At 44.9% G+C, this 24,367-nt stretch overlaps 1 protein-coding gene across 1 annotated transcript in view; it reads right to left on the bottom strand.

The window, feature by feature from the left end:
- LOC129095795 (echinoderm microtubule-associated protein-like 6) overlaps positions 1-24,367 on the bottom strand; it is a 32,307-nt gene that overhangs the window by 6,711 nt on the left and 1,229 nt on the right. The window contains 31 exon segments of the mRNA XM_054604354.1: positions 2,168-2,188; positions 7,815-7,913; positions 7,999-8,128; positions 8,209-8,287; positions 8,420-8,546; positions 8,702-8,903; positions 8,981-9,148; positions 9,247-9,335; positions 9,736-9,867; positions 9,951-10,103; positions 10,393-10,534; positions 11,204-11,331; positions 11,781-11,892; positions 12,763-12,965; positions 13,369-13,469; positions 13,912-14,005; positions 14,518-14,623; positions 14,704-14,846; positions 14,849-14,889; positions 14,985-15,085; positions 15,169-15,275; positions 16,039-16,206; positions 16,551-16,760; positions 17,208-17,464; positions 17,964-18,101; positions 18,230-18,431; positions 18,687-18,822; positions 19,196-19,381; positions 19,747-19,815; positions 20,319-20,417; positions 21,067-21,226. Of these exon segments, the coding sequence (XP_054460329.1) occupies positions 2,168-2,188; positions 7,815-7,913; positions 7,999-8,128; positions 8,209-8,287; positions 8,420-8,546; positions 8,702-8,903; positions 8,981-9,148; positions 9,247-9,335; positions 9,736-9,867; positions 9,951-10,103; positions 10,393-10,534; positions 11,204-11,331; positions 11,781-11,892; positions 12,763-12,965; positions 13,369-13,469; positions 13,912-14,005; positions 14,518-14,623; positions 14,704-14,846; positions 14,849-14,889; positions 14,985-15,085; positions 15,169-15,275; positions 16,039-16,206; positions 16,551-16,760; positions 17,208-17,464; positions 17,964-18,101; positions 18,230-18,431; positions 18,687-18,822; positions 19,196-19,381; positions 19,747-19,815; positions 20,319-20,417; positions 21,067-21,226 (4,103 nt within the window).

The following is a 24,367-nucleotide window of genomic DNA, read 5'->3' as shown; positions in this document are numbered from 1 at the left end:
TCAAAGTAAGAGAACCATGGACAGTATCAAGGAGCAAAGGACTTGAGGGTTCCAGCTAATGTGCAAGCAACACAAGGCATGGCTTTAAGGAACCAAGCTGATGTGCAGACAAAACCTGGAGAACTAAGGGATCAAGGACTTAAGGTAGTAAGGAAACCGAGGAACCAAAGAACAGAGGAACAGCAGAAACATGGAAACAGAGAATCATTGAACATGGAATTAAGGAGTTGATGGACCAAGGAACCAAGGAACTAAGGAATCAAAAGGAAGGAAAGGCCACGAGGAGTAAAGGAAACAATGGACTGAGGAGGTAAGGAGCGTTTGAAGAAAAGGAGAAATGGAACCAAAGGACGTGAGGAGTGGAGAGTATCAGGGAGAACAGGCTGAGCATCAGGAGATGAGGGAGGAGATATTGGGAACCATTGATTGGAGATCTTCTATCTGTACTGACATGCTGATTCAACAGATCAACTCTGGTAAGAGACTGTGTTCTGGATAATCTGCTTCTCTTTTCACTCCACCTTGTTTGCATTCATTTAGAACAAACACTATGAAGACCTTCGGCCATGATCACATAGGAACCCTCTCTGCTGGAGTCTAAAGTCAGAACACATTGAGACCAGTTGGGTTTGGGGAATCAGATCAGATTAAATCCAAAACAAAAGAAGCAAAGTTACAGAAGCAAACTATTAAAAGTGACTGTGTGGAGGGTCAGAACTTGACAGAACCGTTAACACCTCCCTCACCTTTTGCCATCTTTGTCCACTTTTTTTAAATACTTCTTTTTAGATCCCTCAGTTAACATTATTTTGTTCTATATTTCCTTTTTTGGTTTTTAATGTACTTCATAAATAACTCCTTTTGGATTAACCCTCTGGGGACCATGAACATCAGTAAATGTAGATGTTCTGCTCTGGACCAGACTGTTGGAGAAGTCCCATGTGACCATGGCTGTAGAGGTGAATAGGACCGGATCACTGGGTTCTGTGGAGCAGTTAAAGAACCCTGAGATCCTCTGCATCCACACAAACGATCCAGGTCCAGTTTCTATCAGAGGTTTGTTCACAGCAGCCTCTGAATCACAGTCTTACCACAGACACCACAGACAGCAACAGACCATACCGCGGCTACTTTAGCATGCTAACAAGAGCTGCTAAGCAAGGCTTTGGTTTCTCTACTTCCATGCTCATTCTAAAACAGACACATTTGAAAACACTGTTTACAAAAAGGTTTTCCATCCACACAGTTTCCAGATTTTTTGTTTTGTTTTGCTGCGTCCAAAAATTTGCTTCAGAACAACAGAAAAATCACTCAGTCTCCTCCCCATCTTCCTCCACAGGAAGCTCTCAGATGTTTCCATGGCAACGAAGCAAGCTTCTTTAACAGAAGAGTGGTAGACGTACGGCTCCATAAGGAACATCTAGTCTAGTCCATAACGGGACACTGAGTTAACAGTTACTGTGCATCAAAATCATCTTCTGGAAATATTCAGTGAATTTACCCTTTGAGCTCTTGAATACAGCATTAAAGAGGCTTTAAAGTCTTGTTCTCCTTATATTTAGTGCGATAACAATATTTAAACCAGTTAAAAAACAAATCAACTTGTTTGACTTCAATCATCAGCTGTGATGGCAGAGTCAAATACTTGTTTCAGTAGCTTAAAGTTTTGTTTTCTTCAAACTGTTGATAAAGAATGTCTAGTGCAGTGAAATCAACAATAATTTGTGTCAGAATGTTGAAACAACACAACGAGGCAGATCACGGCACTATAACAGAGAACAATAGAGACCTTCTATGTGCTGGAAACATCTCAGGGTTCTGGTGGGCTCTGACTCAATAAAAGGATCAGAGCTCACAGGGAGCTCAAGGAGACAGGAAGTGGACTGAAACATTTTCTTTGATTCTTTGGATGGATCTCACAAAGAAGCTGTGTTTTCATCTGAATCCACATCATTGTGGACCTGGTCTCTGACAGACTTGGGGGGTGGAGCTACAAAGAGAAGAACCAGACCTGAACTGGATCCTGACTGCCAATACTCACCAGACACCTCAGCCTCTACACACCGACAGCCAACGACACCAACACGTTACACATGGAGTTCTCCACATGGAGGTGAACAGAATGTGTGTGTGGATGATCAGTGATGCTGACGGACAGCAGACTTACCTGGCAGGTCAGTGATGTCACCTGGTGATGAGGTGAGGCGGTGACAATGAGGAAGCCGTGGAAAAGAAAAGAAGTGCAATGGGCAACAAGCAGTCCGGTGATGCATGAGAACAACATGGCTGATTATCTGCAGAAACACAAAGTCTGTCCGACTGCAGAGGAGTTCTGCTGGTTCCTCTACTCTGTAAATATATACAGTTTATAGTTAGTGCTGGTTCAGGTCTATAGTTAGTGCTGGTTCAGGTCTATAGTTAGTGCTGGTTCAGGTCTATAGTTAGTGCTGGTTCAGGTCTATAGTTAGGACTGGTTCAGGTCTATAGTTAGGGCTGGTTCAGGTCTATAGTTAGGGCTGGTTCAGGTCTATAGTTATAGGTTAGTTAGGCTGGTTCTATAGTTAGTGCTGGTTCAGGTCTATAGTTAGTTGCTGGTTCAGGTCTATAGTTAGGACTGGTTCAGGTCTATAGTTAGGACTGGTTCAGGTTTATAGTTAGGGCTGGTTCAGGTCTATAGTTAGGACTGGTTCAGGTTTATAGTTAGGACTGGTTAGGGCTGGTTCAGGTCTATAGTTAGGACTGGTTAGGTTTTAGTTAGGACTGGTTCAGGTCTATAGTTAGGACTGGTTCAGGTCTATAGTTAGGACTGGTTCAGGGTTTATAGTTAGGACTGGTTCAGGTTTATAGTTCAGGTTCAGGTCTATAGTTAGGACTGGTTCAGGTCTATAGTTAGGACTGGTTCAGGTTCTCCTTGGTCCAGCCCAGGCCCGGCTCTGGGCATAGGCAGTATAGGCGAATGCTACGGGCGCCTCCATCGAAAATATGTTTTAATTTTTTTTTTTTTAAATAATTTTTTTTTTTTTTTTTAATACTGTATTCATCCAACTTTAACTTCAATGTTTATATTTCTTAATACCAGTAGTTATGTCGAAATAAATATTAGACAACATAACATAACATGCAAAGAGCGCCCTAGTTTCCACTTCCTCCGCTCCCCCCCCCTACCTATTTGCACATCACAGCTACCTATTGCATATCAAAGCTACCTGTTTTGTACATCTTAGTCAATGGAGAAAAAATCAAAAGAAGTTGGCTAATGTACTCAAAAAAGAACGATAGCTTGCACTGCTTCTGCTGCCAATTGTTTTCTCGGAAAGACTACAAATTAAATAGTAAAGGACTACAGGACTGGAAAAATGCAAGCCATTTGCTCAAGGTCCACGAGGACAGCCAGGAGCACACTGCCCACATGGCAACATGGAAGGATCTGGAGGTGCGTCTTGCAAAGGGGCTAACCATAGACAAGCAAGAGATGGCACTTATTGAGGCTGAGAGAAAAAGGTGGCGTGATGTTCTCTCTCGATTGGTGGCAATAATTCAGTCCTTAGCTGAACGAAACATTGCTTTCAGGGGCTCTTCAGACACCATAAACAAACCGGACAATGGCAACTTTCTAAAAGAGGTTGAGCTCATGGCAAAATTTGATCCTGTGATGAAGCAGCATGTTGGTAGGGTGGCAAGTGGAGCTTGCAGTCACACACATTATCTGGGCAAAATAATACAGAATGAACTGATAGACTGCATTAGTTCAAAAATATTGGAAACAATTGTGGAAAAGGTCAAAGCATCCAAATATTATTCCATTATTTTAGATTGCACCCCAGATCTGAGTCACAAAGAGCAACTCTCTGTCATTCTTAGGATTGTTTCACTGGAAGACACACCGCAAGTTGAAGAACATTTCATGGGCTTCCTTGTGGCGGAGGCATCAACAGGGGAAAGTTTGTCAACTCTCATCCTCAGAAGGCTGGAGGAGCTTAACATCCCCTTTGAAGACTGCAGAGGACAGTCTTATGACAACGGAGCCAACATGAAGGGAAAAAATAAAGGTGTCCAGGCTAGGTTGCTTCAGCTGAACTCGAGAGCTTTCTTTGTCCCCTGTGGTGCCCACACTTTGAATCTGGTGGTAGCTGATGCTGCAAAGAGCTCACCAGATGCAGTTGGCTACTTTGGATATCTAACAAAGTTGTTCAAACTTTTTCTGCCTCCGTCCATAGATGGGCTATCCTCCTGAAACATGTTAACACCACCCTCAAATCCTGGTCAGACACCAGATGGGAGAGCAGAATAAAGAGCATTGAGGCTGTAAAATACCAGGCTGGACAAATCAGAGATGCTCTTCTGGAGGTGAGGGAAACTACTGCAGACCCTGTGGTGAGAGTGGAAGCCCAGTCCTTGGCTGAAGAGGTTGGATCTTACCGCTTCTGCATTTGCACAGCCATATGGTACGACATCCTCAACAAGACTCAGCATGTCAGTGCACTGCTGCAGTCACCATCCATGCAGCTAGATGTGGCTGTCGACCTGCTGAAGAAAACTACAGATTCTCTCACCTCCTACAGAACAACAGGATTCTCTGATGCACAGACGGCTGCCAAGGAGATGTGCGAGGAGATGAATGTGGAAGCTGTTCTTAAACAGAAGCGCCTGAGAACAACAAAAAGGCACTTTGGATATGAGTCTGCAGAAGAGCCTATCGATGATGCACTAAGAAAATTGGAAACCACATTTTTTAATGTGCTGGTGGATACAGCCCTCTCTTCCCTCAATGAGAGATTCCAGAACATTGCAGAGGTGAATGGCAAGTTTGGAGTCCTCCTGAACTTTCCAAACATGACCAAAGTAGAACAGCTACAGCACTGTGAAAACCTGAGTGCTGCTCTGACCCATGATGGACAGACAGATATTGATGGGAGGCAACTTGCTGCGGAAATGCAGAATTTTCCACATTTCCCTTCCAAAAAGATGTCAAACATGGACCTCTTGACCTTCCTGCATGATGGAAGGCTTACAGAAATATACCCTAATATGTGGGTTGCTCTGCGAATCTCTGCAACTCTTCCTGTCACAGTGGCTGCTGCCGAACGAAGCTTCTCCAAGCTCAAACTCATTAAAACCTATCTCAGATCTACCATGATGCAAGGACGTCTAAGTGGTCTTGCCATCATAAGCATCAATCATGTGGTATCAAACCAGCTGACATATGATGATGTTATTGACGAGTTTGCTGGAAGAAAGGCAAGAAGAGGGAGGTTTTAGCAAGGTGGGGTGAGCCTGTTGAGGTGTGAGATTGAGGTCAGTTCTAGATGTAGACAGATGTTACTTGTTGGAATAGCGGTAGAATTTCAAGATAGGTTTCTGTAAATATTATCTTTGTAATATAGTTTTTCAAGTGTTTAATTATTTAAAGTTCTAACGTTCTAACGTATGCATACCTTATTTATATTGTATTTATGATTAATTTGGTGTTTAATTTTCTATTTAAAATAGAGTCTCAAAGACAAAGCTTTGCAGTTTCTCTGAGTGTATGAACATTGGTAGTCAAATTTACCGTGCGATCCAAAGGGGTAGGGGCGCCAGCAAAAATCTTGCCTAGGGCACCAAATTGGTCAGAGCCGGCCCTGGTCCAGCCCCTAGATATGCTGCTATATGCCTAGACAGCCGGGGGACTACCTAGGATACACTGAGCTCCTCTCTCTTCTTCTCTCCCTCCTTCTTTATGTATTAATCTCCTATTTATGCACATTACTGATTTTGCTTCTTCCCCGGAGTCCTTGTGCTTTATCACCTCGCAGGTTCCCAGGAATCGTGGCTGTACCTGGACTGTGGTCGTGCCTCTGCTGTGGCCCTGCTGACACCCACTGCTACTACCACTATTATTGTTAGTCACATTACTATTACCTGTACCATTACGCATATTAGCTTTGCTTCCACCCTGAAGCCCTTTTTGCTTTCTCGCCTCGCAGGTTTCCACAAATCGTTTTGGTCCCTGGACCGTGGTCGTGCCACCGGTTGTGACCCTGCTGACACCCACTGCTACTACTATTATTGTTATTAGTCACATTACTATTACTATTCCCTATATCAATATTTAAATTCTACTATAGTCATTGCTGCTTTCATAAGTAGTCTTATTGTTTCCTTGGTTACTCTGCTTACTACTGTGATTATATGAATCATTTATGTCATAAACATTGAATGTGTATCTCTGTTATGCTGTTCATTCTGGTCACATGACATCTATTGACTTCTGTCCATCCTGGGAGAAGGATGTAAGGACAGAGGAGGTGAGGGTCTAAGGACAGAGGATGTGAGGGTCTAAGGACAGAGGATGTGAGGGTCTAAGGACAGAGGATGAGGGTCTAAGTACAGAGGAGGTGAGGGTCTAAGTACAGAGGAGGTGAGGGTCTAAGGACAGAGGAGGTGAGGGACTAAGGACAGAGGATGTGAGGGACTAAGGACAGAGGAGGTGAGGGTGTAAAGACAGAGGATGTGAGGGTCTAAGGACAGAGGATGTGAGGGACTAAGGACAGAGGATGTGAGGGTGTAAGGACAGAGGATGTGAGGGTGTAAGGACAGAGGATGTGAGGGTCTAAGGACAGAGGATGTGAGGGACTAAGGACAGAGGATGTGAGGGTCTAAGGACAGAGGATGTGAGGGACTAAGGACAGAGGATGTGAGGGACTAAGGACAGAGGATGTGAGGGTGTAAGGACAGAGGATGTGAGGGTCTAAGGACAGAGGATGTGAGGGACTAAGGACAGAGGATGTGAGGGTGTAAGGACAGAGGATGTGAGGGTGTAAGGACAGAGGAGGTGAGGGAGTAAGGACAGAGGATGTGAGGGTGTAAGGACAGAGGAGGTGAGGGAGTAAGGACAGAGGATGTGAGGGTCTAAGGACAGAGGAGGTGAGGGTCTAAGGACAGAGGAGGTGAGGGTCTAAGGACAGAGGATGTGAGGGTCTAAGGACAGAGGAGGTGAGGGTCTAAGGACAGAGGAGGTGAGGGTGTAAGGACAGAGGATGTGAGGGTCTAAGGACAGAGGAGGTGAGGGTGTAAGGACAGAGGATGTGAGGGACTAAGGACAGAGGATGTGAGGGTGTAAGGACAGAGGATGTGAGGGTGTAAGGACAGAGGAGGTGAGGGAGTAAGGACAGAGGATGTGAGGGTGTAAGGACAGAGGAGGTGAGGGAGTAAGGACAGAGGATGTGAGGGTCTAAGGACAGAGGAGGGAGGGTAAGGACAGCGGATGTGAGGGTCTAAGGACAGAGGATGTGAGGGTCTAAGGACAGAGGAGGTGAGGGTGTAAGGACAGAGGATGTGAGGGTCTAAGGACAGAGGAGGTGAGGGTGTAAGGACAGAGGATGTGAGGGTCTAAGGACAGAGGATGTGAGGGTGTAAGGACAGAGGATGTGAGGGTGTAAGGACAGAGGAGGTGAGGGTGTAAGGACAGAGGATGTGAGGGTCTAAGGACAGAGGATGTGAGGGTGTAAGGACAGAGGAGGTGAGGGTGTAAGGACAGAGGAGGTGAGGGTGTAAGGACAGAGGAGGTGAGGGTGTAAGGACAGAGGATGTGAGGGTGTAAGGACAGAGGATGTCTCATGTGTACAGATTGTAAAGCCCTCTGAGGCAAATTTGGATTTAAAACAGGAGCAGAGACTAAATATCATCTCCAGGTGGTTGTTTTCTGTCTCTGAATTCTCTGCAGTTGAAATGATTTGTTGTAGATATTAAACCTACTGACTGACGTTAGCAGTGTGTGTTTGTTTGCAGCTAGTTGAAGAAGCTAGCATGAACACAGCCGAGTGTGGACTCACCGATCTGTCCCGTAGCGATGATGTTTTGGTACTTTGGGTGTTGATTGACAGTCAGACAGAGGATGTCGTCGGTGTGTTCCAGGTAGAAACTCTGGGTTCCTGTCAGGACAGGAGGCAGGCGGTGTGATGTCATCATCAACAACAACATTAAACATTAAAGGCCCATTCTGAGAGCCGAACTGACCGGTGGACAGGTTCTGGATGATCACAGCAGCAGCGGTGTGGAAGATGATGTCAGCACCGTCGTTGAGGTAATGCAGGTTGTTGCGACAGTCGAAGCCTCTGTAGCCGAAGACGTGATCCAGCACCAGCTCCTGAAACCAGAAACCATCAGCTGTTTGAAGGGAAGTCACACGTCAGTGGACCCGACGGTGTAAACGAGGTTCGGACTGACCTCCACCACCTTCTTCTTCTTGGTCACATTGTTCTTCAGCAGTTTGTCAGGCAGCGGAGCAGCTCGACTCACCGGAGGCCTGAACAGGAAGCAGACCAGAACCAGCTCAGACAGTGAAACACTGTGTGTGTGTGTGTGTGTGTGTGTGTGTGTGTGTGTGTGTGTGTGTGTGTGTGTGTGTGTGTGTGTGTGTGTGTCATTATCGGATCACCTCTCCTCCACAGGAAGCTCTTTGTGCTGCAGGTGAGGTCTGGTTCCTGACATGTTCCTGATGCTGGCGGAGTAGATCTTGGTGACGTAGTCCACCACCTTCTCTCGGGCCACGTCGCTGTCGTACCCTGAAAACACAACGATGAGTCCACGAGTGTTTCCTCTGAGTCAAACACTCGTCAAGGCCTTGAGAAGGTTTACTGAATGGTTGTATCTGATCAAACTCATAGAAGAAGATCACGGAGGGGAGACTTTCAGAATAAAAGCCTCCGGGGTTCGTTACCTCCGTCCTCCTCCGTGTCGTCGTCCGACTCCTCGCTGTCCACAGCTTTGCTCTCTTTGTGACCCGCCGGCTCTCTGGTCCAGATCATCAGCGCCGTGTCGGCCCCGCCCACCGACAGCAGCAGGGAGTCGTCGTTGGACCAGCGGACGTTGGTCACGTTGGTGCTGTGACCCACGTACTTCTTAAACCGGGCGAACTGGCCCTGAGGGAGCAGAGGAGAGTCAGAGAGAAGAAATCAGGAGAAAGGAGTCCGTGCAGAGACGTCCGCCGGCGTCTCACCCGGGACGGGAAGCTGAACAACTTCAGGAAGCCGAAGTCGTCTCCGGTGGCGAGCAGTTTGGAGTCTCTGGTGAGCGAAGCGGCGTTGACGAAACTGAGCGTCGGCCATATTCCCTCACAGGTCGGACCCAGGACGGACGTCCAGCTCGCCCAGTCCAGCTTCTCAAACTGGAAACACACAAGCAGATGTGTTTATCTACAGAATAGAATAATAATAATAATAATAATAATAATAATAATAATAATCATCATCAGCTCAGACTGACCTCCACCACGCTGATGTTCTGTTTGCGTCCTCGTGGAGCCTCAAAGAACAGCTGCTCTTTGGCTCCTGTGTTCACCTGCAGCAGTTTACCTGAGAAAGACAAACTCCATGAAGCATCACAGCAGGGGGGCAATATTCAGAGAAAAACCTTAGAATTTAAGATGAAAGTCATGAATTTACAAAAAATAACTCAAAGTTGTATCAACTTTATGACATCACAGAGGCCGCCATGTTTTATGTGGACGACCTGGTCAAATGATATAAATATTGGTATTGTAAATATCATGAAGCTCCACGTTAACATCAGACTTTATTCAGGAGAAAACAACTGTCTGTCTGTCTGAATATTTCCTCCGGCTCTTTATTTGTCTTTGTTTGGCCCGACCATGTCTCTTAAACTCTCTGCTAGGTTCTAATGTGATGATGTGTAGTTGACATGTTCTCATGTGATAAACACTCGTTAGCCTCCAGGGTCAACGTGTGCGTTCACCTCGGGCGTCCCAGTCGATGTGGGTGATGAAGCTGCCGGCTCCTTTACAGATGCCGACCCTCTTACTGGTCAGGACGTTGTAGATGTCCACAAAGGAATCATGGGACGCCACGGCCAGGTACTTCCCCGCATCTGAAACACAGCGAGCCGTGACTCACCACGGATGGACCAATCACCTTCATGCTGCCTCACACCTCTGTGCTGAGTTCAGGTACCTTGGGAGAAGCGGATGTCAGAGATGAGCTCCCTGCGGTGGTGGAAGGTCACCATGTCCTCCAGTGTGTCGGCGTTCACCACCAGGAAGCTGCCGTCGTTCAGACCGACCGCCAGAGCTTTACCGTCAGGAGAGAAGGCACAGCACCGCCCACCTGACAGGTCACACACACACACACACACAACACACACACACACACACACACACACACACACACACACAGGTCAGACACACACACACACACACACACACAGGTAAGATACACACACACACACACACACACAGGTAAGATACACACACACACACAGGTAACACACACACACACACACACACACACACACACACACACACACACACACACACACACACACACACACACACACACACACACACACACACACACACACACACACACACACACACACACACACACACACACACACCTTTCTTGAGTTTGCGGACGGCCACCATGCGGTGATTGGCCGACAGCTCCCAGATCCTCAGAGTTTTGTCGTCGCCGACGGTGGCGCAGACAGGAAGTAGAGGGTGAGCCGCCAAACCCCACACCTCCCCCTCCATGTGACCCTGAACACATCACAACATGAACTCCTGCAGTCAGTAAACGCATCACAGACAACATTTGGACTTTTTTTTGTAAAAGTTTGTTTTCATCTCGTGATAAAACGTCTGAATAGAAACCTCTTTTAATAAAACACATAATAACGTTCAGAATAAACAGATTGTCAAATGTCAACAATGTGACAGCAGGATGGGATTGAAAGCTGCTGCTGACTGATGTTTGATTATTTGATGTTATTTCTTCCAACATTTATCTGTTACCGAGACAGAAAACCAGATTATGTTAATCCTTCAGATTGAACACAAGAGAAACTTGGATTGATTTTTTCACTCCCATCATCCTCCTCTGGAGGGTTTGATGAGCGTTTGTCTTTAACTCCTTAATTCAGACACAAACAATGACACTTATCCCGAGCAAATAGAACTAAATATGAACCATAAAGGTTTTCCAGAAGGTGAAAACACAATGCTGGAAACAATAGAATACTATTTCATTTATTTCAGGTTTATAGAAAGACCTTAAATATACATGTTTAACTGTAAAATGCAGATTCAATTAAACATTTTAATCTGTCTGTGTCCTCTCACACTGTACGCTGATCACATGATCACCTGCCGATCATGTGATCAATCCGCTTCACTGCATCACTGTGACTGTGACGTTAACTGTCTGACCTGAACCAGCAGCGTCATGGGTCCACTCTTGTCGATCTCCAGGATCTCTCCGTTCTTGGTCCCCAGCAGGATGTGACCGTGTCCCAGGGTGATGGCTCTGATGGACGGGTTGTCCTCCAGCAGCAGACCTGGTCCACAATCAAGACCACAATCAAGACCACAAACAAGACCAGCAGAAAGCCTTACTTATGATATTATATATATATTGTGTTATATTATTATACTTTGCTTTATCTTGTATTTTAAAGTGGATCTGTTGTTAAGATGTGGATTCATTGGCTTCTCAGATTCACCTCCTGTTGTGTCTGTAGAGATCATGTCTATTACAGACCATAATATATACTGCCAGGTCACCATGGTTACCATGTGGTGAAGGATGAGGAGCTCTTCCTCCTCTAACGTCCATCATGTCTGAATGAATGAATGATGTAAAACGTCTTAAGTTATTTTTAGTTTTTCTTTTACTCTAACGTGTTCAGGGAAAAGTTTGACCCACAGAACACACAGCGTCCTCAATAAAGTCCTCAGTGAATCCTTATGCATGGTCTAGGACACAGGGAAGAGAAGACAGTGAGACCTTTGGAGGACGGAGACAGAGCGGCTCTCTTGATGGCGTACGTCTTCAAACAGCGGTCGAACATGTCGTCCCAGAGCTCCACCACGCCGTCCTTCCCCCCCGTCACGAAACCCTGACAGTGAACGCAACACGGGAAACGTCAGTGAGTTTATTAACGTCAACGTTATAAAAAGAGCTGCCGATAATAAAACACTAAACAAAACTTTACCTTCAGTTTGTGAACAAAAGCAACAAACTAAAACCAGATTTGATCTTAATGTTTGCAAAAAGGAAAATGATACTCTTTCAATGTGAACATTTAAAGTCCGGGAATCTTTTTACTATTATTCTCATTATACAACTGTATGTCAAATTTTATGACTTAAAAGATTCGAAATGACCAATCTTTTTTGACTTCTTGTAAAATGAAATGAGTGCCTTTCGTTGAGTTTTTGGTGGCGCCCTGGTAGAGCGGTAGAGTCCTGACACAGGTCTGAATGCATGTCGTCCTCTTCCTGTCTGTCTTCAGCTGTACTATATAATAAACTAGTCTTTAAAAACACATCATTCTATATTTTAATATTACAACTTTTCTTGTAAAATTACAAATGTATTCAATTACATTTTCGGAGTCCAGAGTTGCCAATAACAAACTGAAATCCGTTCCTCTCACTGAAGCTTTACCTTCAATCAAGTGGTTATTTTGACTTCTAAAATTCATATTTATTTTGTATTATTTAAACTTTTCTAGCAAAACAAAAAGAAAAATGATGACTATTTTAATTTAATTACTTTTTTCAATAACATTTTGACCAAAATAACAACTAAACCTAATAATATGAGCATTTGATCCTGTTGCACTTTCTTTAAATATCAGAATGTTTGAGTGTCTCCTTTGTCATCATTTTAAAATGATGAAAAAGTATAAACAGAGAAGTGATGGAGGACATGTTTGTCCAGGTGACCCAGGAGACCCAGATGTCCTTGGTGTCCCCGGTGTTACCTTGTCCAGGGAGCACATGGCGAACACGGGGCCGTCGTGGGCTTTGATGGTCTTGATGAGCGTCGTGTCTCTCCAGATGTAAACGTCTCCGTTGGTGGCTCCAGAGAAGACCAGGTCCTCGGATCGACCGTAACACGCCGACATCATCGTTTCCTGCTTCCCCAGGTTCCCAAAAATCCCCCGTTTGAACGTCAGACCGCCACCTGCAGGACGACAGCGGGACGACCATTGATCAGTGAAGAAAGAGACAGCTTGACGGAGACTTAAATGTGGTTTAGAAAAAAAAAATTATATATATATATATATATATATATATATATATATATATTATTGTATAGTATTGTGAAAAGTAAGAAGGAAGGAGGATCCGGTTGAAAGGGGTAATAAAGTTTGATGTCTCGGTCCGGAATCGTTGCAGAAAAAGCTCCGTCAGACGACGCTCAACCACATGAATAACAACTGTGTGAAGGCCTTAAGAGTAAATGAAAACTACACCAGCTTAGCCTAACTTAGCCTAGCTTAGCACCAAGGCTGGAACCAGGAGTGACTTTGCTGACGTTGATGACCTCTGACCTCTGAAACCTCTCTGACCAACAGGAGGATTACCTGAATGTTGCCAGAACTTGATGTGTTTCATGCCGACAGTCACCAGTTTGTCCATCCTGAACGGGTTACTCTTCACCACGAACGTTTTGTCTTTATGACCCCTGAAGGACAGATGCACATATTTTATTATTGTCATCAACAAACAACATGTTGGTCTCACTTCCTGACTGTGGCTCTTTGGTTCCTAATGAAGACTTAAACCTTTAAAACCTGTGATTCACTTTGGTTTTATCAAACCAACAGGAGCAAATAGTGTTTTATTGGGACTATTTTCAGCGGCAGATGAATCCACATTTGGTGTAGTGAGTATCTGTATGTGTGATTGAGTCAGAATAAACTACAGTGTGATGATGATGATGATGATGATGATGATGAAGCTCATTGATGAGCTTTAATGGAGATCTATCAGGATACTTGTTAGTAGAATTGTTCCGTTTTGTTCTGGTTTTGTTCTGGTTTTGTTCCGGTTTTGTTCCGGTTTTGTCCTCATCACATCTGTAGGTGTGAGCAGCAGACAGGCCGTGGCCAGCTGAGCAGGTGTACCTGGCTTTGGCCAGTCTCTCTCCTTTCTTCCAGTCCCAGATGACGATGGAGTGAAATTCATCAATTCCAACCGAGACCAAACTCTTCCCGTCGGCTGAGACAGAGAGGTGAGAGACAGAGAGACAAAGACACAAGATATAAGAGACAGAGAGACGAGATGAAAAGATACGAGAGAGATGGAGAAAGGTTTCAAGAGACAGAGAGACAAGATGCAAAAGAAGATAAAGTTTAAAGAAACACAAAGAAAAGTTAGAAGAGAGACAGACGGTGACATTAGAAGCTGCATTAACAACTTCACACACAGAAATTCTACTTACATTGACCTCGTTCTATATAAAGAGTGAACACTTTAGGGATACCAAATGGTAGTGTTTATAAGGTACATTACAGTTTGCATGTGATAGTTTATGGTTTACAGTAGGTACTTCAGGGATAACAAATAATAATTTAGTGTTCGTGGTTATTTAAGATTTAAAGATTGTGATTTAGGGATAAGAGTTTGAAGTTTATAGAAGGGTTTAAATGTGATGGTTCAAAGATAACAAATGATGATTTTACAGGTGGGGATTCGGGGATACCAAATGGTGCACAGTCCAGTGGGTGTACCTGTGAACTCCAGGGCACACACTCCTCTGCTGTGGTGTCCCTTTAGCAGAGACAGACACTTCAGAGTCTGGATGTCCCAGACGTGGACAGCCGGGTCTCTTCCCACCTGAACACACAGACAGCCAATCAGAATCACTCTCAGTCTGTCTGACGGTAACATGCTGAGCTCTGATTGGCCGGGCGTACCTGTGCGGAGGCCACATAGTCTTTGAGCGGGTGGACGGTGAGGCTGAGGATGTCGTCGTCGTGGCCGAGGTAAAACCTCTGACTGTGCTGCTGCCGGTTGTAGACGACGGCGACGGCGGCAACGTGGTACACGACCTCCCCGACTGACTGTAGAACAGGTTGTTACGGCAGTCGAAGCCCCGATACCTGCAGGAAACAGCATCGCCAAAATAAAGACCACACTAACGGAGCATCGCTGCCCCTTTGGTACGCCGCTAATTGAAGTTTAGAGTTTGTTTTACCCGTGAACAAACTGCAGACGAAGCCCCTCCTCCGGAGCTTTCTGGCGCTTCAGGGAACCAATCAGCTTCTTCCTCAGCTGAGGCAGATCCTCCTTATACACCTGCAGACAGAGACAGGTGAGTCAGACAGACAGAGAGACAGACAGGTTGTTTACAGATTGTTACTGGTTTGTTTTATGGTCACCTGGCGTTCGTAGCTGGTCTGAGCTTCCTGTTCGATGTCTGAGTCCAGTTCCGGGACGTCCGACACGTCAGAGTCCGACTCTCCACTGTTGGAGTCGGCGTAGCCCTCTGAACACACCAACCAGGAAAATACCTCATTAATTATATGCTAATTAAAACATTTTTTGGGGGAAAACTGGGAAGATGTATCTGTGATTCTATGTGTACAGATTGAAAATAGCTAAGGGATTAACCAATAGTGATGTAGGAAAAACCACTGTGTTGATAAATGTTTACAGATGTAATAATACTCAACAAATAGTGAGTCAGTGTTTACTAAATGTTTACTAAATATGACACTATTGTAAAAAGATGGTGATTTAGGAATAACAGGCTTTGTTTGAAAATGTAGGGGTAAAAAAACGTTGAATTGAATATCAACTAAAATAGGTGTTTTGGGACAAGGAAATTTAAAGTTGAACATTCGGTGCTGCAGGTTTTCCAGATGCAATAACAAATGGATACTTTTTCCAGTTGATTAAGGGATAACAAAGGTTTTATTCAAAATGAGAAATGGTGTCCCTATTTATTATTTACAGAGAGCAGATAACAATCGGGATGGGAGTCATAAATAGTCATTTGCAGCTGGTAAACTTAGGATAACAAACGATACTGTCACAGGTAGTGATTTAGGGATAACATATTGATAACAAAGGGAGCCCAAAGGCAACAAACGCATCTGATTGAAGGGATTCCAGTCTGGTCTTAGGAAGTTCTGATTGTCCCACATTGAGACTCTGTTGGTTCATCATGTCGGTCCAGGACAGGATGTCAGCCAGAGCTGAGCCGGTGTTATCTGAGATCAATGCTGCAGTAGTTAATCTGGTGTTACCTTGGAGGAGGGGCTCCAGGACGCCGTTCATGACGCCCTCGGGCAGGAACCTCCACTGGAAGACCGCGTGGTCGGCTCCGCCGGTGCTGACGACCCACTGCAGGTCGTTGGACCAACGAACATTTGTCACATGGGCAGAGTGGCCGATGTACTTCTTGAATTTGGCACCTGTTTGAGGAGGAAGATGCAGGGAGTGAACAGAGTAAAACAGAGGAGCTCAACAACTGTAAGAAACAACTCATGGCTCCTCTGGAAATACAAGATGAGACTGAAGGATGTTCTGCTACAGGAAAGGGGGAAGTTTCACCTTTCAACATTTCTATGAATTTAATACTCTTAATAAGTGAAACTGAAGAATCCAGATTGGCCCTGTAGTTGTTGACACATCAGAAAGTACTCGCCTCAGAGCAGGGACAGTTCAGTTCCATGATCTGAGTTCATTCCTTGCTCTAACTGAAATAACTTCTAATATGGATAAAAAAAGGTGTCTAGGTTTTATGGAAAACACCCACCTTTCTTTAGGCAGGGGAATCTAAAGAGTTTGACAAGGCCAAGGTCGTCTCCGGTCACCAGCACGGCGCTGCTGTAGTTGGCATCCACAGAGTTCACGTTGGTGACATTGGAGTATTTGGTCCAGATGCCGTTCACCTCTGGACCGATGACGCCGGTCCACGTCATCCAGTGAATCCCCTTTGCCTCCTCTTTAGGAACCAGCTTCCCCGCTGCAGGACACAAGAGGATGTCAAAAGGTCAGAAGGTCGGGGGTAATGGAGAGATAAGCAAGGTGGACAGGTAACTCCCAAGTCAGGTCCCAGACTAGACAGGTAAGTCCAAAATTAGGTCGCAGTCCAAAGTCTGGTACCATCCCATGTCTAGACAGGTAAGTCCTTAATTAGGTCCCAAGTCTTGAGTCGTTGACAAGCCCAAATTCTTGATGGGTTAGTCTTAGATCAAGTCCTAGGTCTTAATAGGTTAGTCTTCGATCAAGTCCTAGGTCTTAATAGGTTAGTCTTCGATCAAGTCCTAGGTCTTAATAGGTTAGTCTTAGATCAAGTCCTAGGTCTTAATAGGTTAGTCTTAGATCAAGTCCTAGGTCTTAATAGGTTAGTCTTAGATCAAGTCAAGGGATGATGTCAAAATAAACTATTTGAGTTTCAGTGTTGGAGGACCTGGCATCCTGTAGAAGAGCCGCTCTCCGGCACCGTCGTTGGTCTGCAGGAAGCGGCTGTCGACCGACCAGTCCAGGTGGGTGATGAAGGATGTGGAGCGGCTGCACTCGCCCATCTTCTTGTAACGCTGACCGACGGCGTATACGTCGACCATCCCATCGTTTGATCCCACCGCCAGGAAGGAACCATCCGGTGAAAACTTCAGCTCGTGGATTACTTCCTTCCTGTCCTTGATGTGCACAACCTCAGTCATATCTCTAAAGAAGAAAAGTTTGTTACCTCAAGTTCATGAGCAAATTAAATGACTTTGAACTGATGTTTTAAACAAATACCAATACATTGTCATGTTATTCTTCCAACCTTCCAAGTGTGGAGAAATTAGCCTCCTGGATTAGCTACTATATAGACTGCATTATGATAGGATTAGAATTTGAGTTTACTATCAACACAATACTTTGGCGCCGAATGAGCGAGGTCACCTGACACGCAGAATGAGTGAGGTCACCTGACACGCCGAATGAGCGAGGTCACCTGACTGAAACGAGGTCACCTGACATGCGAATGAGGAGGTCACCTGACACGCCGAATGAGCGAGGTCACCTGAAACGCAGAATGAGGGAGGTCACCTGACACGCCGAATGAGCGAGGTCACCTGACACGCAGAATGCGTGAGGTCACCTGACACGCAGAATGCGGGAGGTCACCTGACACGCAGAATGAGCGAGGTCACCTGACACGCCGAATGAGTGAAGTCACCTGACACGCAGCACGGTGAAGGATCCGTCCTTCATGCCCAGAGCAAGTTGAGAGCCATCATTGTTGAAGGAAACACTGCGGACAGATTCCTCCATGTTACAGCGAGCCAGCAGAGTGTGGTCGGGAAGACTCCACAGCCTGAGAGACAGACAGGGGAGAGACAGACAGGGGAGAGACAGACAGGGGAGAGACAGACAGTTGAGAGGTGAACTCAGCAGATTAGCAGCCTGGCGCTGGTGGCTGGGATATGAGTGGGTCAGACCGACCTGACAGATCGGTCGTCGCTCCCCGTGACGGCGACCGGTTGTTTCGGATGCAGGTCGAGCGCCCACAGCTCGCCCTCGCTGTGACCCTGCATCAGCAGAACCGGTTTGTCTCGCTCTCGCACCATGACCTCAAAGATCTCACTGTCCTGCGTCCCCGCCAGGATCCTGTCAGCCTTCCAGCAAACACTGCGGATGGACAAACCTGAAACAGGAAACACACCGGACTCTGACTGAGAGCAAAATGGCCGACGTGTGAATATGGTGGATTCAGGACGGGGCGTACAAATTCATTTCAGTGACAGACTTATTTGCGTAATCGGGCTATACCAACCAATCTGATCACTTATACATTGCATTTCATAAGAAACATTTCTGTACTCATGACTCATCAGCAGAAGTAAGTTTCATTTGGTTCTAAAGGACTCCCTGAGAACTGATAACAGACGTGTATCCAGACCTTTGTATCCCTGCTCCGCCTCTCTCAGGTCGATCTTGGTGATGGGTTTGAAGTCAACGTCCCACAGTCGGATGCAGCCGTCTCGTCCTCCGGTGGCGAACCCTTCCTCACAGGAGTGCATGCTGAAGATCCCCGCCTGAACAACACGTTACACACAAACAACAATCTCCCATCAGTCCGCCCATCGTGTCTGAACCTGATGGAGCAGCATTTATGATCTCCAAACACTCAATCCTAATGTTGTAGTTGTATGAGACATTAACGACACCCAGTGAGCAGCCACATGGGTATCTCTTTGTGTCTGAACTTTATAAAGCATTTAGAGTCACAGCATGATGTCACTCCACACAGGTGTCTGTTAAGAAGCAAGGAAACATGAAGCCCTGACGTTATTTGTGATGCAGTGGAGGGTTGATCCAAGAAATACAGAATCAGCAGACTCCCACCAGCTTTGTATCTTTCCACCTTTGACCCCCATTTTAACCCCAGCTGGACTCCCATGTACTCACCCCGTGTGCAGCCTGTACGGTCCTGATCAGAGTGATCCCTCTCCACACGTAGACGTCTCCGTTCAGAGCTCCGGAGTACGTCAGCTCTTCTTTGGCTGCAGACAGACACAGGATGGTCTGCAGGTCGCCGGCCTTCCCAAAGATGCCTCTCTTTGGAGTCAGAGCGTTCCCACACAGAGTCCAGAACTACAGACACAAATAATGCTTTTATCGTCATCTGTTCATCTTTATAACAGCACATGAGATACATGTTTATTATTAAACAGACCACAGTCGGATTAGTTTATAATTACTCATCAACTCCTGACTCAATATCATGGACATAATGATTCTGTATCTATGTACTTGTATACTACTTATACTCCAGATCTGACACTGAACATATCTATATGAAACACCACATAGACTGATCCTACTACTAACCTGTTTAGATTTGATGATCCAGACTGTTAACAAGCAGTTTCCTTCTGGATAAATTTTGTTTTTAAAATGTTTCTTAATCAAGCACTTGGAAAGACAAAGAATCTTTTCAAACTGTGTCTCTGTCTCACCTTGATGTGTTTGACTCCACAGCTCACCAGACGGCTGGACTGAAACGGATCCCAGGCCACATCAAAGATCTGCAGGAGTGAAAGTCAACTTTACTTCTATAGCGCCTTTCAAAAGCAGAGTCACAAGAGATACTGGAGTTAATAGAGTTACCACAGTTACTAGAGCTAGAAGAATACCAGAGGTGCCAGTTACCAGAGGTGCCAGTTACCAGAGGTGCCAGTTACCAGAGGTGCCAGTTACCAGAGGTGCCAGTTACCAGAGGTGCCAGTGTGCCAGTTACCAGAGGTACCAGTTACCAGAGGTGCCAGTTACCAGAGGTGCCAGTGTGCCAGTTACCAGAGGTACCAGTTACCAGAGGTACCAGTTACCAGAGGTGCCAGTTACCAGAGGTACCAGTTACCAGAGGTGCCAGTTACCAGAGGTGCCAGTTAGGTGCCAGTTACCAGAGGTGCCAGTTACCAGGTGGAAATGAAAGCATATTCTAACGTCACTGAGGGTTGAGCTCTGTTGATCATGTTTCAGCTACAAACAGCTGCAGATAGAGTCGCTGTGAATGAATGAGGAGTCGTACTCTGTCTGAGTGTCCGGTTGCCATGGCGATGACTCGTCCTCTCCTCCAATCCCAGACACACAACGTGTTCTTGGCGTCCAGACCAACAGACACCATCCTCTAAACAGAAACAAGAGACAAACACAGATGAGTTCAGTACGATGCATTTGGTTTCACTTTGTTCCCCAGTCAGGTAAACCATCATGTAGCTCTGCCCGCCACACTCACACCACCGCATGTGAGAAGATGTTGCAGGGATTTATATTGGAGTTCCTCAAGGCAGCAACCTGGGCCTCAGGTGTTTCCTGTTTACCAGCAGCTCTGTGCGTTGAACACAAATCAACTAGCCAACAGTTTGTAAAGCTGGAGTAGAGATGCATGTCCAGAAGAACAGAAGGAGAAACACTCCTACTGTTAAACATCATGAAGGACTTGGATATTAACAGGTTTTTGGATCTGAACGAACATCTCAAAGTCGACCTCTTAGAGAAGGTGTTTGAAGGAATGAGAGAGGGAGGCTGAGCTCACACGGTCCAACAAGTCCTCCACCTCTGGAACTCTTTGATAAAAACATAGTTTATCTCCTGATGTTCCACTTTTACATATGAAGACGTGATAAACGACGTTTTAGGACATCGACCCGTCAAACACAGGAGACAACGACGACGTGGGATTCACTGATGATGAGGATGATGATGAGGAAGAGGGTTGAGGTCATTTTACGTTAGTCTGAATATATACACATCATCATGAGGGGGCGTGGTCTGACCTGTCCGTCAGAGTCGAAGGCCAAACAGGCCACTCCGTGTGTGTGGACGTCTCTCAGGATGGACACCGTCTGCATGGAGTAGGTGTCCCAGATACAGATGAACGGGTCTTTACCCACCTGACCCGTCGCCACCTGGACCTTATCTGGATGGATCGCCAGACTGAGAGAGAGACCGATGGGGACACAGTCAGAGAGAGAGAGAGACAGACAGAGAGACAGAGTCCTGTTAAATGTCTGATAAATGTGTTTTTGTTACTTTCCTCATTTTGGAGACGTGTAATGAGACTCAGAACAACTAAAGGCTAAACCTCTCAGACGTCTGAGGGCTCTCACAATCCCCCGATGACATCACAGATAATGACATCACAGTTAAAGATGAAGTCCCTCAGTGATGTGAATGTGGTTCATGTTTCACTGACTTATCATTCTCTGTGTGAACTGAAGCAGCAGAGTGAGAGAACAGAAAAGGAGCTGAACCAGTGGACGGAGGTCAGAGGTCAGAGCTCCATCAGCTCGTCTTCATCATCAGCGCTGTCCTCTGGCTGTCAGCTCCCATCAGGCCGTGGGGCTCAAACACCCCCCTCCCCCCTCTCTGCCTCCATCCACCTCCTTCAGCAGCTCGGCCCATTTTACCTTTAACGAGCTTCTGTTCAGACTCATCCTTTAGAGGAAATTATTCATTTATCTATTTATTTATTTTAATGGTTTTATTACAATCTGAGAGATGTTGTGTTCTTAATGAACATGAAGGTTATCATTACTGACATCAAGAAACACACTCAACAATACACACATATAGAATGGAAGAAACACCTTCTAACCAGCAACCAGTCAGTTGCCAGTAACTAGTCGGTCAGTAACCAGTCAGTAACCAGTTTAACAGTCAGTAACCAGGAGATTGATAATGAAGATGAATGTCGTCATGGTAACCAACATCATCAGGTAAATATCCCACCTGTACAGTGAAGCTGTTATCTCAGCAGGTGTGTTGTTGTTGTACAGCTCAGAGCTCTTTATGGAGCAGTGAAGTACATAAACCTGAGTACTACTAGTTTGTTATGAACACCTGCAGGTGATCCAGCAGCAACATCTGGAACATCTGCCAGAGAGAGAGTGAGAGAGTGTGTGTGTGTGTGTGTGTGTGTGTGTGTGTGTGTGTGTGTGTGTGTGTGTGTGTGTGTGTGTGTGTGTGTGTGTTCTTTGGTTTCCATGGAGACACACGCTCTCCTTTTCATCAATCAGACTCAGATCAGCAACACACTTCTGTTACTTAGCTTGAGCTATGTTAATTTTGTACAGTAAATATCACATACACATATACAGCAGGTAAAATAAGTATTGAACACGTCATCATTTTTCTCAGTAAATATATTTCTAAAGGTGCTGTTGACATGAAATTTTCACCAGATGTCGGTAACAACCCAAGTAATCCATACATACAAAGAAAACCAAACAAATACGTTCAGAAATTAAGTTATGTGTAATAAAATGGAATGACACAGGGAAAAAGTATTGAACACATGAAGAAAGGGAGGTGCAAAAAGGCATGGAAAGCCAGGACAGCAGCTGAAATCTATCAGTAATTAGAAAGCAATCCTGCCCCTTGTCAGTGCAAATGAATATCAGCTGGTTCAGTCCCAACTGATGGCCTATAAAAAGGTGTCTCATTACCAAGGTGTCACACAAGAAACATCTCATGATGGGCAAAAGCAAAGAGCTCTCTCAAGACCTTCACAACCTTATTGTTGCAGAACATACTGATGGCATTGGTTACAGAAGGATTTCTAAACTTCTGAATGTTCCAGTGAGCACTGTTGGGGCCATAATCCGGAAGTGGAAAGAACATCATTTCACCATAAACCGGCCACGACCAGGTGCTCCTCACAAGATTTCTGACAGAGGAGTGAAAAGAATTATCAGAAGAGTTGTCCAAGAGCCAAGGACCACTAGTGGAGAGCTTCAGAAAGACCTGGAATCAGCAGGTACAATTGTTTCAAAGAAAACAATAAGTAATGCATCAACCGCCGTGGCCTGTATGCACGCTCACCACGCAAGACTCCACTGCTGAAGAAAAAGCATGTTGAAGCTCGTTTAAAGTTTGCTGCACAACATTTAGACAAGCCTGTGAAATACTGGGAGAATATAGTCTGGTCAGATGAGACCAACATGGAACTCTTTGGAGGCCATAATACACACCATGTTTGGAGGTCAAATGGCACTGCACATCACCCCAAAAACACCAGACCAACAGTGAAGTTTGGAGGTGGAACATCATGGTGTGGGGCTGTTTTTCAGCATACGGCACTGGCAAACTTCATATAATTGAAGGAAGGATGAATGGAAAAATGTACCGAGACATTCTTGATAAAAATCTGCTGCCATCTAGCAGGATGATGAAGATGAAACGAGGGTGGACATTTCAGCAAGACAATGATCCCAAACACACAGCCAAGGAAACTCTCCATTGGTTTCAGAGAAAGAAAATAAAGCTGCTAGAATGGCCCAGCCAATCACCTGACCTGAATCCAATAGAAACTCTATGGAAAGAACTAAAGATCAGAGTTCATAGAAGAGGCCCACGGAACCTTCAAGATCTGAAGACTGTTTGTGTGGAAGAATGGGCCAAAATCACACCTGAGCAATGCATGCCACTAGTTTCTCCATACAGGAGGCGTCTTGAAGCTGTCATTACCAACAAAGGCTTCTGTACCAAGTATTAAATACATTTCAGTAAGCGTGTTCAATACTTTCTCCCTGTGTCATTTTATTACACATAACTTAATCTCTGAACTTATTTGTTTGGTTTTCTTTGTATGTATGGATTACTTGGGTTGTTACCGACATCTGGTGAAGATTTCATGTCAATAGCACCTTTAGAAATATATTTACTGAGAAAAATGGTGACGTGTTCAATACTTATTTTACCCGCTGTATATGTGTATATATATATATATATATATATATATATATATATATATATATATAGTTATTAATAGCCATTTCATATCAAATTGCATTTCCAAGGCACAGTATATATTCAATATTTATATTTTTATATATGCATACTGTATATATTTACTATATTTGAATACTGTATATTTTAACTGTAAATATTTGCTATGTATATATATATGTACATACATATTTACTGTATATATTAGGTATTCATGCATACTGTATACATTTACTCTGAATCTTAACTATATATACATAATGTATATATTAACTATATATATGCTCGCTGAGCCAAAGACAAATATATCTATTTTTTGATATATAGATGAATGGATAGGTCTAATTA

This window comes from Anoplopoma fimbria, chromosome 9, assembly GCF_027596085.1.
Source record: "Anoplopoma fimbria isolate UVic2021 breed Golden Eagle Sablefish chromosome 9, Afim_UVic_2022, whole genome shotgun sequence".
Classification (NCBI taxonomy): Eukaryota; Metazoa; Chordata; class Actinopteri; order Perciformes; family Anoplopomatidae; genus Anoplopoma; species Anoplopoma fimbria.
The sequence above is the reverse complement of the archived record's forward strand: the minus strand, read 5'-3'. Positions and strand labels throughout refer to the sequence as shown.